At 37.4% G+C, this 13,939-nt stretch overlaps 1 protein-coding gene across 2 annotated transcripts in view; it reads right to left on the bottom strand.

Annotated features, from left to right (window-relative positions):
- Positions 1-13,939, bottom strand: part of LOC137676192 (zinc-regulated GTPase metalloprotein activator 1A-like) — a 28,252-nt gene that overhangs the window by 9,567 nt on the left and 4,746 nt on the right. For both annotated transcript variants that reach the window (XM_068422843.1, XM_068422844.1), the window contains exons 6-11: positions 11,300-11,359; positions 9,400-9,437; positions 6,083-6,129; positions 5,216-5,302; positions 4,341-4,385; positions 1,083-1,139 (exon numbers count right to left, since the gene is read on the bottom strand). In XM_068422843.1, the coding sequence (XP_068278944.1) occupies positions 1,083-1,139; positions 4,341-4,385; positions 5,216-5,302; positions 6,083-6,129; positions 9,400-9,437; positions 11,300-11,359 (334 nt within the window). The remainder of the gene's footprint in view (positions 1-1,082; positions 1,140-4,340; positions 4,386-5,215; positions 5,303-6,082; positions 6,130-9,399; positions 9,438-11,299; positions 11,360-13,939) is intronic.

Below are 13,939 nucleotides of genomic sequence, written 5' to 3'. Positions count from 1 at the left end.
ACAAGAATTCAGGACATGGGTTTATGATCTGGTTTATCACCTACTTGTTATCTATCGGCCATAAAGGATTTATCTGCCTTCCTCCCCCCTTAACTTTCTTTTGGATGTCTATTCTGATACCTCTCTGATGCTGCCATTGGTACAGATCTGACTGGTACACTCAAGGAGTTCAAAAGAAACAAACACTGTTTTTCACAGATCAGACAAAAGCCAGAGCCAGCAAAAAAAAAGGGCAGCTGAGAGTTAGGAAAAGCAGGCTATCCTTTGGATAGTACTGTACCAGTTCACTGGGAAATCTCATGAGACCATCTCATCTACCAGAGGTTACTAGCTTGCATTTTCCGCAATTTCTCCCTTCTGTGAATAAGGAAGTGACTTACGCTCATTTACCTGAAGAGAACAGTGTCCATCCAGGAAGAAAAATGAAGCTGATACTGCCCCCAGTTGCATATTCCCTCCTTTCCTTTATGATTGCTCCAGTACTCCTTGCTCTCTTCGCTAAACGCTTTCAACACACTAAGTGAACGGAAAGCCCTTCTCCCCTCGCCTCCAATTTTACTCTTCCACCCATTTAGCATGCTGAACTCACGTTTGGCATTAAGAAAAAAAAAGAACATGGAACACGGTAACTCGAATTTGCAGTGACTTCATTTGTTGCAGAAGCTCAGTCCCTCATTGTTTTCTGTCAAAACTAAAGAGGCCTCCCATTCATCATGATGTGAAGTGAGAAAAATTATGAAATCCTGAAGTTTTAAGAGAACCAGAAAAGAGTGTAGAAATCTGCCCTACTACTACTATTAAAGCAAAACTTGTATTTTGGCAAAAAAAGCCAACCAACCATGAACACTCTGGCTCATTTCACTTTATAAAATCAAAAAGCTTATGTTGCACGCCATTTCAAGTGGACAAAATTCTCAGGCTCATATTAACACTTAGAAAGTGAGAATTTTAAACAAGTGACTAAATGGAATTTCTGACAGAAACTCAGATGCAGATTTGGGCCAGGATTTGAGTCTATTTCATGCATCTATTTATACAATGGACATTATTTCTAATAAAAGACAGTGAAACTATCACCATACCTTATTCCTGATAAACTGTCAAAAGCATGCAAGTCCAAGACATTGGAGAGATCAACTCTAAACAGGGGAAAGAAAGCAAGCTTTGTATTTTTGCTATATTTAAATATTGTGTAAACTTAAACAATTATTTTTAATATTGTTCTCTGAAGCTTACGTTTGTTTTCCTGTCTATCAATTCTTCCCAGCAATTACTCTGCATCCTTAATATTTACTAAGATAGACCTACCTCTCAACACACAATCCCCTTGAATAAATGTAGCTTCTACTGACATTCTGTTAGGAAACAAAACTGAAAAAAGCTATGAGGCAAGTGCTACTGTGAAGAATTTCAGTTCTGACATCTGAAATTTAGACAAATTAAAAATGTTATATGGAACAGGCAGCACTGATCATATTTACTTGTAAGAACAGCTACCTATAAACTTGCATAAGAAGATTTTTTTATAAAAGCAATATAGACTATAGGTTTTACTGCTAATAGCTGCTGACAGCTTTCTAAATGCAGTTAACAATAAATGGCTAAATACAAAGAACATATGAGAGGTTAAAAACAAGCAAACAAATAAATCAACAAAAAAAAAGATCTCTGGAGTGTAGCCAGTATTATTAAACTTTTACACCCAACAGCAGCTTTACAAAGCAGTTTCTAAAGTGAAAGGTTTGTAATGTAAAGCACATAAATGATGCCTCTCTAAAGTTCATGACCAACTCAGTGCTAGTTGTTTGTTCTCAGCAGTATTCTGAAAAATCATACAGAAACACTGAAGAAAGTGCTATATTGATCCCTTTTACATGTGGACTTTTGAGGGACAAAACCCTCTAATTAAAGAAGATATAAGTTCTCAAATAACATGTTAATAAATCAATTTTGTGTTTATTTCATTTTTGGAATGTTTAATCATAGGAGAGACAGTATGTGTCATTCACTAAAGAATATTTACTGTAACACAAGAGCTGTCATTGAGGACTGCATCTGAGGACCAATCTAATATCCAAAATTTAATGCTGGCTGGCATCACACACCAGAGAATGGTACAGATGTGGATACTACATTTCACTTATTGGGTCTCTTCCTAATGGACAAGGACAGATACTGATTTAAGACTCAAAGCATGAAGTTTAATACCCTCTTCAAAAGCCATGCTGGATATCATCATTATCTTCACAGAAACCTCTGTTTTTTTCATGTTACAAAAATCTTGGCCTCAAACTTGCACTGATTACCTAGGGCAGTCAGATCCATGCATACGCAATTTATGAGCCATTTAACTTTATCAATAGTTTCCTTCTTTTCCCCCTCCAAAGCATTTCACTGAGCATTTCTGTACTCTGCCTTGAAATTAAAGAACAAGGAAATCCTGATCTGCTTTCTCAAAGCCACTGTTTGTTCTCAGTAAAACTGCCACTTCTTTGATTTCAGCTGAAGCAATCTGTTGCACATCTTTTTCATCTAAGTGTTTTCCTAAGCCCTGATCATCCTTCATGATTTTCTTCCCCATTCTGTGGCAAAGGCAGAATTTCCCATTCCTCATAATTTAAGTTCCAGAATTTTAAAAATTAGTATCATGTTCCCAAAAGTTTACTAAACAGGAGGAAATGAAAATGCTACAACTGTATCTCTCCAGCTCCACCACTTTGCAGTATTTGTTCTTCTTTTGTCTTTCAATCTTTCACGCTCCACTCAAAGTACATTTGTGAGATGAAGAAATATCACATTGCATAGTGGTAATGAAAACTGTAAATAATACAAAGGTCTCAAAAATAAAAGATAGCTAATTTTACAATATACAAATTTGGCTATGAGTAAATATCCCAGATTTACTATCAGAATAAAATCTTGATTAAATTTAACCTGGAGCCACCAGAACATTCTCATCTCCATCTACAGACAGAGCAAAATGCCAGTAGCATTATTTTAATAGAACTCAACTTTATTCAATACTAACTTAATAATACCGAATTTACAGAACAGGACAAATTAACAAAAGTCTAAAATTTTGCAGCAGAATCTAGACTGACTATTTATACATTAAACTCCTAATGTTCACCAGCTTTTTTGACAGGTTAAAAGCTTGATTATCTGAATTCCTCACAAATTTATCCACACTTGCTGTTTTGAACATAAGTCCCTAAATGACAATAGATCCATTGATCTATTGAAGAAAATAGAATTTTCCAGAATGGAAGATTTTCCATTGAAGAAAATAACTTTTTATGTAATAGAGATGTAATTGTTGATCCTATCTGATAAGCCAACAACAGCAAATATTTTTCTCTACACTTTCCAACTACATTTGGCAACAGCTTTAAAAAGCCAAGTATACTTTATTAGATTGTCTACTATCTTCCCTTCAAAAATTGCTTAAAACAGTAACCTGTGTTATACGAACATTTATCACAATATAGTCCTAGCACTCCGAAAGATACACTGCTCTCTTACTGTCCCTGAGAATACCATTTCTGTTTAATTCCTCGTTAAAGAAGAAATCTGAGTTAGAATTTCAATGAAAAATAGCAAAACAATGCAATCACTTTTCCTTCTTATAAACTACCTTGCACTGCCATCATAAGTAAGAAAAATCTTTAAACTGACACAACAGAAAAAAAACATAGTGCACATGATCAATTATTAGCTCAGCTACAACTTGGCCTTACAAGTTGCTCTTTAATTACAAGATCTGGTTAACAAGTTACAAGAAACTTTCGCTTTCTACCTGTAACACTCCCTGAAAAATCTGCTACATTTTTGGAACATGCTGAAGCCAATTAAACTACATCTATATTAGCATTTTTCAGGAACTTTCCAAATGCTATTACTCCATAAATGGCAGCATGACTAAAATGCAACTTTAATAATTAAAAGCCATATTCATATTAAACTTAGAACAAGATGTAGGTTTTGAAAAAATTAATACCCAAGCTTTTGTAAAATCCACTTCTCATGTAAATATTTATGGTTATAATGCAAAGTCCAATAAAACCCACTAGTGATAAGCTCTGTACACTAAGCTACATCTTAATAGTGACTTTTTAAACTAATTATACACTAGAATGTATGCTGACAACAGTAACAAAGAAAAATACATTTTTACTTCTTTAAAAAAATTCCTCTACCTAAATGCTTATTAGTAAAATACATATAGAGTTAAATATTTCTAATTCAATAGTTTTCCTTTAACCAAACTAATCTAACAGCATAGTTAAATCTGTCACAAAAGCAGCAGGATCTGCTACCTAGTAATAGTGGCCATTTAATACCTTGATCTTTGTGTCTCTAGAACTTTAACAAGTCCATTTATTGACCTAAAACAAAATGGAAAAATCAGAAGTTAGATGAAAACGCAACATTGCTTGAACAACTTAAGCATGGAAAGCAGCATGAGAAATAGCACCACAGCAATAACCCCAACTCTGTTATCAACTTGTTGAACAAAGCAACAGGCACGCCAACAAGACTTCGTCTTTATGTCTTTTTCATACTCTAAGTAAGGGTCAGGGAACTTCAGAAGTTCTGACAACAAAATAATACCAGTTAGAATAGCGTTCGCCTGTGCAAGACTCCTCACGACACACTCTACTGGGTCCAAGCATTTTTACTTTTAGAATTCAAATGACTAACAGTGTTGTAAAGAATTCTAAATTTCAGTGTTTTGTTTTGGTTATCATCATGGTACTGATAGAAAAAGATGGGACAAGCCTTTGATCATTAATTTGATTGAGACCATTAGTTCTTCTATACCTGAGACCATTACTTGGGACTTCCTTCACACATCTTTGTATTCGCTAATGAACTCATATCTACTAGCAGATTTTTTCCCTGATGCTAATTCAGAAAAATGGGAAGAGAGGCCCAAAAATAGAAGAATGTGGACACTTAAGACAAAGGCCTGTCCTTAGCAGGTAACATCAAATCTTACCTAGAGAGGCAAACTGCTAAGCTTGTAAAAGCACATAAAAGCATTTAAATGCCTTTAGAAAGGGGTAGTCTCTTTTTCCCTGCTGAGCTACTGATTTATGTCAGTATAATCATGAGATGTAATTTCTGTATTAACACCAAGAAGGAAGTAATTATGTTTAAATAAAAATAACGTTTGAGCCAGTACAGTGTTACAGTTATGCCAAAAGTTTCATACCTGACCGATGTTCTGACTTTATTCAATTCTTCCCCTGAAACCAGATCTGTTTTATTGATGATTATAAGATCAGCTAATGCAACCTGCCTATGCATTAAGGGAAAAAAAAAAAAAAAAAAAAAGAGAAGAGGCAACATGAACAAATACTTTTTCTGTAAGGCAGAAATAGCACCTCCCTATAGCACCAAAAAATAGTATGAGCATTGTTAGTACAGAAAGGCAAGCGTTAATCAAACCAGAACAGCATGGAGTATGACTACAGTACTACCGTCTTCCTGAGGTGCTCTTCTATGCCATAACAGGAGTCTACCAAGCTACAAAGGCTTGCTAGGTTTTTTTTTTGGGGGGGAAGGTTGGTCCTTTTTTTTAAAAAAAAAAAAGGAAGGAAGTAATCGAATCTGCAGTGCTTTGTAATTTATGAACTTCACAAGCCCCTATTTCTCTTGCACGTACACTTCGCAAAGTCATACTTGAAGTCTCTTTGCTTTAGGAAGACTTCTATTGCTACAATACCCTTAATCACTCTGGATCCATATCTAGCAAAAAATATCCCTCTACCTCCAGTTCTACTTCAAGCATCTGGTATATTCTAGCATGCAATTCTTTCTTCTCCCCAACACAGATGGTTTTCCTACACTTACATAAAACCCCATCCCTCTTAAAATATGTATTAGAAGAGTCAGATCTTGGCAAAAAGACCAAAGCATGAAGTAACTTCTCTATTTTCTACCTCATTACACCAATCTACCTTGGTTTAAAACCAAAGGAGGAGAGAAAAGTCTTATAAAAGAAAAAGAAGCCATTTCCAATGAACTATACAGCACAGTGCCTAACTGCGATACATAAAATTAATTTATATATCCATACCGAGATGCTTCATTGACAAGGCCTTCTGGCTTTTCCTCTGTCAAGTGCTAAACAAAAATGAAAATAATTGAATTAAGCATATTCAAATGACATTTAAATTCATTTCCAGTTAAAGGAAGTCAAAACCAATTCAGCTGAGGTATATTTTTCAACAAGGTATTGAGGAAGATGGCATCTAGAATTTTTCTATAAAATGACGGTGACAAAGTACATTTATACATTCACCATTTCAGAAGCTTATTTCTTTTATGAAAACTCTTCTCTTTTAATGAATTTTATGACTAGAATGCTAAAGAGCTGGAAAATTGTATTATAGTATTTAATTACTTTTCAAATTTATGATGAAGTAAAAAAAGTCACCATGACATACAGTAACCATGGAAAAACATATCTGAAAAAAATGAAAGTACAGTAATTTTTCTAATGAGTGTGATGTTGACTAACACTTAAAGATAACTTAGGCTTGCAGTACAGGATTTCATATACATAACTGCATACTCCTTTTCTCAGAAGGATTTGACAAACTGTACTTTTAGAGTAAAAATTCATAACTTTTTCTGGTTTTGTACAAATAAGCCACTACTCCTTGGCAAATCTGCCCAACATCAGTGTCTGCAGCCTATTCAAGCTGTAACTGGGGAGAAGAGTCAGTCAGCACTGACTAAAGCAGCAGCTTCTGGTCATGCTGCAGGAGTTTAGTATTTTAACCATCTACACCTTTGTGCTCCACCTGTTTGCCCAAGCTAATGTCCTTGCAGAAGAATTAGTGAAAGGGGAAAAAAAAATGCCTGCATCTCAAGCAGCAGCATGAAGTTTAGCAACATAAAGCCTTACTTTCATCAATAGTTTACGCAGAGGAACAGACTTTACACTGAAGCAGCAAAGGTTCAGTTACAAGTTATTTTCTGCCCACTCTGCCATGGAAGCAGCCATCTCCAGGAGAGAAGCATCACAGACTCCAGGAGGCAGCAAAACTCTAAACTGGTGCTGTAATACTAGTAAGCGCTCACCTCTTTTGCCTGACATCTCTGAGAAGATTAGAGTCCTGTGCATTCCTTCATCAGCTCTAAGTGTACCAGGAATAACATTTTACAATTTGGTTTTAAAGACACAAGAATACCAAATGAAATTGGAATTAACTGTTGTGGGAAATATATAAATTAAAAAAACAGGCTTCTAATATTATTTGACATGAAAAACAAAAATAGATTATTGCATACTGTCAGTTTGTCACCTTAAACAAAAAAAAGAAAAGTATTTCCTGATTGTGCACAACCTAAGCAGAACAGGATGACTGGGAGGGAAGTTCTCCTCTGACCTTTTCTTTGTAATCCTCCGTGTATTGATTCTACTGAATTAAATGTTGCCAGATTTGTTGCCCTGAAAAGGACAATGCCAGTAGCACAGATGTCAAGCCCTGAAAGTAGGGAACTGTCACTTCAAGTTGTCCAACTGTTTGCCTGTGACTGAAAAAATTAGTATTTCAGACTGCTGGGCGACAAATCCATTAGAGTGATAATCCATAATATCAATTACCATTTCAGTTTCAATTTGGCTGACTGGTCACAGTGCACAATTTGTCAGCTTTTCTTGTGATGGGTTGGCTCTTTGAAGCATGACACCCTTAAACTGCTGCCTATTATCTCAATGTCATTGCCTGTATGGCTTTCAGAATTCCTTGAATCACAAGCAGCTGTTGAGATGAAGCTTTGCAGCCAGAGGAACTGCACAAATTAGCAAGTCCTTTATACAAAGCAAAAGTTATTTACTTGGCATATAACTGACAAAGTCTTAAGTTTCTATTATTCTGAGCAGACGTCAGTGTTGTACAGGCTTACTGATTAAATAATGTAAGAGTTTTCAGCTAGATGTCAAATATAATAATGCACAGAGAAGCTGAATGTTTCAAAACATTTTTGTGTTGCTTCTGACATATTACTTGAAAGTTTAACTATTAAAAATCTTATTTTTTAAATTATAATAATTCAGTGCTGCTGTGTGCAACACAATTGTATTTGATTTAAGCCACTAAATCAGCATTGCATGAAGAGAAAGACAAACAGAACAACATTTTTGCAAGTAATGAAACACACTTGAATTAGTATGAGGGTACTCAGCTGAAAAGAGGGCTGACTTAAGACATGTTGTGGTTTCTTGTGATAGTTGAGCTGATTTAAAATTTGGTTCCTGCTTAAAAAGGCAAACCAGCTCTTAGCCCCTTCTGCTCCTTCTCCCAACTCCTCTGCAAAAGTCCTTGCAAAACACAATGGCTTAACTCGCCAAATTGGCTTGCTGTGGGGTTAGATTAGTTCTGTCCTGGTGCAACACGAATTGACAAGAGGACAGGACTGCCCCCTTTCCGTAAACCACTTGTTAGATTGGCTCAGCTGAAATGAGAAACACAAACAGTCCAAACAAAAGAACATCTTAAAAAGGAGGGATCACTTCCTTATCTTTTATCCATTATTCTTCAGTTTTCTCAGCTTTTTGCAGCCATTGTAAAATACAGAGATATTAAAAATACTTCCACAGTATGATGGGATTTTTATACCATGGAGGCATCTTTTCTTATAGTCACTTTTATTTTGAATCCTGCAAAATCAATACCTAATCAAATTAGTCACTTCCTGTTATTACACTGCAAATTTTTATGACTAGCTATTACAAAAAAGTTGAACTCTTTGATTTAATCACAATTTCTGCTGTTATCCAACCTCACTGTTCTATAGGTCTGTTCTTACATTACACTTGATATAGGTTACTCTAATACCTGCTCTTTTTGCCTGCTTCCATGTAATGAAGTAACCTTTTAATCTGAAATGGTACCTAGACACCTGGCGCTCGCATCTCTTCTCACCACAGTTGCCATTACATTAGCACTTTTCCCAGTTTAAGCCCTAACTCACTTGTTACCACACTGGTATCAGAGGTCTGTTCTTACTTCTCTCCTTTCAAGTAGCATGGACAAATGACACTCTGTGAGACAAATTTCTCCACTGTCTTACAGTAATCCAAATGCTTATTTGGAACACATCAGAGACTCCTGCGTGAAGTGATAGAGCTAGAAGGAATCGAGCATCTAGCAACCTGACAACTCTTAGCGGACATGCTGCTGTGTTGGTAAGAATCAGAATTCCTAAGAATATCAGTACTTCCTTGTTCCCATTCAAAACATACCACTAATGTACCTGAAATACATCCTCATTCATTGTAAGAATTAAAGCAATTGTAAAAATATAATTCATACAAATGAACATTATTGCAATAGCTGTTCTAATGTTGCAGTTTTAAACCATGTAACAAATCCAGTAACTTACCTGCAATCCATGCTTTGCATCAACAACAGATACAATACCTAAAAGAGAACAGAATAGAAACGTGCTGAAAGCAGATAACAATTTAACAACTTGTAAACTTCCTGTACAATTGCTGAAGTAACAGTATCATGTTTATAACTGCTTATAATACTTTCAGTGCTTCCAGTGTATCTGAACATTAGACTTGTCACTTAATTAGTTTCTTATTTGTTACTCATATCTGTGGTAAAAAGAAAAGTCTACCAAACCAGGTGAGAGAAATTCTCACAAGGTGGACACCTCCTTCTTCCACAGCAGCAAACTGGCAGAGGTATGCTTTTACAGGTGATCGAAACAAATTAATGGGACTGACTGAGGTATACAGTTATTCTGATTTTAAGTGACCAGGAATCTGCAATTCTTTGGCAGAAACTTAGGAAACTCTTTCCTATTCATGTGTATGTTTCCTTGCGTAGATGGGTATTTGACAGATTGACCAAAGTGCTAGTAGGATTTTTTTTTAAATCCAAAAAGTAAGTTTTTTCCCTACCTTTTTTTTTTTTTTAAAAAAAATCAACATTCAACATGCTCTTTAACTAAATATAGTGATGATTTATATTACAGTAAACTCAGATTTTTAATGGAACACAGCAAATACTAGAGCTAACAACAGTACAACAGGCAAAGAAGGAAAACAGAAGGCAGAAGAGTTCACATACTGACAAGCTAAGAGTTCAGAAAAAAGGAAGCAATCTAGGAAACACTGCACTGGGGAAAAAAAAAAAAAAAAGAAAAACAGCAAGAGCTGTAGTATTACTCCTAAATAATGTTTTATAACATCTAACTAATGATGTTTTCCCCCCACCCCTTACACCACAATCAAGATCTCCCCAAATCTGATCCCTCAGCAAAACTCTACACAACTTTTGTTGGATTTAGCAAACTGAAACAGCTCACCAAGCAGATAAACAAGCATCAGAATAAGCAAGTGGATCTCTGTGGTCAAATTTGGGGATGTGAGAACCAAGATCATGTATTTCAAACATTTTCTGAAACCTTGTGTCACGGTTTAAAGCTGGGCGGGCTATTAACCTATGGCAGATGCTCTCTGTTAACCCTCCCCCCATTCCCAAAAGGGAAAGGGAAAGGGAAAAGGGAGAGAGACTTCTGGGTTGGAAAATTAAAACAGTTTTAATAAACTATAATAATGAAAAAAAAGTATAATAATAATAATAGAAATAATCAAATATATACAAATATATATACAAAACCAAGATTGAGCTCCCCTGAAGTCAGCCACGTCACCACCGGCACTGCAGGGCAGGCTCCGGGAAGGCCCAGCCTGGGCCTAGCGATGGTCGAGAGCTGGATTCAGGGATGCACGGATCGGGATCGGGGGCAGCAGGAAAACAGACGGAGTCCTCCCTGGACACCGGCCATAGCAGAAAGAGAGCGAGATCCTCGTGATCCCCCCGCTTTATACTGAGAATGACGTGTATGGGATGGAATACCCTCGCTGGTCAATTTTGGGTCACCTGCCCTGTCCACTCCCCCCTGCAGCTGCGACCCCCCTTCGGCTCTTCACTCGTAAGCAGGGAGGAATTCAGCAGTGACCTTGGTTTCTCTCAAGAACAAGTACAGCAAGAGCCTTTCTGCACAACATCCCTACCGGTGCCTCAGTGATAACTACAAACTTCGAGCGTTATCAGTCCTGGAAGCAGACACTGTCTGCAAAACATGCAGTTAGTTTCAGAAAGTGCAGTTACTTAGAGGAGACTTAGCTGAAAGTAAAAATCACTGAAAGGAAAATTGGCCTGGTTTAGGCCAAACCAGGACACCTTGCCTTAAGTAATAAGGATACATTACACTAAACCCAGATATGGAATGCCAGTATGTTGGAAAACAAGTCTGCACTTCTTACCATCAAGATAGATGTCACTTCCCAGCTCAGAATCAACCCAGAACATGGAGGCCACAGCTCCTAAGAAGTGGAGTAGATTTAGTTGCAAAATTGACATTTTTCAGTAAACTATCAATATTCAAACATTTCACAGAAACACTTTGTAGTGCTGTACTTGAAACTCCGCTCTTCCAAACTCAGAAAGCATCACAGGTGACAAATACCCAACCACACATTTGATCTAACAGCTACCAAAGCATTATACTTGCATGCACATCAACAGCTATAAGAAGTTTTAAAAAATCTCACAATTCCAGATGCATTTCAGTTGTCTAAATTACCTTTGCTCAGTAATACCAATTATCTGTCATTACTATACTTCAAGGCTCCCCCATTTCTAAAAAAAAAAAAATACACACTCCCTCTCTTCACCTTTCAGCCACTCTTTCTAGGTCATAGCACACAAAAACACACACAAAAAAAAAAAAGGAGACAAAAAAGGACAAAGAAAAATGGAACTGGCACATCTGGGAGAAATCAGCTCCCTCCTAGGGACCTTCTCTTCTTCACTAGCTTCTATAAACTGTCCTATGCAGTTTCTTACATCATAAATCAACAGGATGAAGAAAGTCAAGAATAACCAGATATAGAAAATAATGTTTTCCTTAATTATCTCAGGTCTGCACAGTAAAGCTCCCAGCTTTAGATAATTTTAAAATAGATTAGGTTAGGAAATATCTAATGCACGTTCAATTTGCAAACAGATATTGTACTGGAAGGGAAGTTTATGAGGGTAAATCATGCCTGATCAATCCATGAAGGCCATACCTAACCTTCTGTGAAAAAATTATTGTATCTGTGGATAGAATACTGTGAACAAGGGGAGAGCACTGCGTGCCATTTACATCACCTCTAGTGAATTTTTCAACACTGTCTTTGAAGATATTCTAGTAACAAAGTTGGGACATTACCAGTCTGAATGGAAAGACAACTAGGTAAAACCAGTTGGATAGTTAAGCTCTAAAGGTTGCAGTTAACGGGTTATACCCTACCTGGAAGTCGGCAGTAAGCAGGGTACTGCAGGGGTTTATCCTAGGACCTGTCCTGTTCAACATCTCTACAAGGGGCCCAGGAGGGGATGGAAGACATGCCTGTCACGTTTGCAGAGAATACCAAAATCAAAAAGGAACAGCTGATATATCTAAGGGCAGAGCTGTCTTTCAGGGGGACCTAGCCAGGCAGGAAGGAATGGCCAACAAGAACCTGATGAAATTCAGCAAGGAAAAAGAGCACCTGGCAATGATACAGGCTAGGGACACACTGGTTGGGGAGCAGGTTTATAGAGAAGTCCCTGGGGGTCCTGGTAGGCAGCAAGCCAAGAAAGCAGTGTGCCCTGGGAGCAGAGAAGGCCAAAAGCACCCAGGCTGTTGGAACAGAAGCATGGCTGGCGGATGTTATTCTCCTCTATTTAGCACTTTCAAGTCCACATCTGGCTAGCACTTCCAGCATGGTGATTCCACATACAGGAAAGATGTCAATAAACTGGAGTGAGTTCAGCATAGTATCATCAAGACAGTTGAGGCCAGAGCACAGGCTCTCCAAGGAGAGGCTGGGGAACTGCCATCATTCAGCCTGGAGAAGGGACAGCTTCTGGGAACCAACAGCAGCCTCCCTGGTACCTACAAGTGAGTCACTGAGAAGACTGAGCCAGGCTGTAGCAGAATGATGAGAGACAACTGTAGTAAACTGAAGTAAGAGAGGTTCAGATCACATATATCAGAAAAATGTTTTTTCACCCTGAAAAGGCAGGCACAGAACAGGTTGCCTGGAAAGGTTGTGTCATGTCTGTCCTCAGAGGATGGAGATATATGACTTGATATCCCAAAAAACCTGGTCTTGCCTTATAGCTGACCCTGCTTTGGGCAGTAGTTTGGACCAAAGACCTCCTAACATCCCTTCCAAACTGAATTATTCTATGATTATATGATCTAGCATTTTTTACAGGCTAGGCCTCATCATTCACTGAATTTCCATCCAGATGAGGTGCTTCTGGAAGAATGAAACACATAGCACTCTCTCTTTCTTGGATAGCCATTTGTATTTCTTCAGAATGTAAAATGGAATATACTAAGCTGACGAGCCTCAAGCAAAAAGAATCAAGAAGTATTTGGACAACTGGGACCACATTATATCCAGGGCTTGGAACCTGTGACCTGATACCTGTGTACTACACATGGCCTATGCATATGCTACCCCTGTTTTCTGCTAAAATGGCCCTGTAAAATGGATTCTAGCAACTGTAGATGTGCTGCATATTTATTTAAAAAAAGAAATAATCATCATTTGTTATGAAACAAACCCATTTAACATATATCAGTGCCACAATATGAACGACAGGAGGAGCTGACAGCAATGACAGCCCTTGTTTTTTTCAATTATCAGATCCTTAGTTACTGGCAGGCTGTCTAAGAATATTAAGCACCTCAGGGGAAAAAAAAAATCAGTAACCAAACTCATTCTAACACCTAAAACTGTCGAACTGAAGTCGACAAGATGAAGTCCTCCAAACATCACTCTGTATCAACTTCAAATACCTGTCAGTTGTTCACAGTGCTTACTCATGCAAGATATAGCAAGGGCCACAACATCTAATGGTTTTTC

The sequence above is a fragment of the Nyctibius grandis genome, chromosome Z (assembly GCF_013368605.1).
Source record: "Nyctibius grandis isolate bNycGra1 chromosome Z, bNycGra1.pri, whole genome shotgun sequence".
Taxonomy (NCBI): Eukaryota; Metazoa; Chordata; class Aves; order Nyctibiiformes; family Nyctibiidae; genus Nyctibius; species Nyctibius grandis.
Note: the sequence above shows the minus strand (reverse complement) of the source record. Positions and strands in the feature narration are given on the sequence as shown.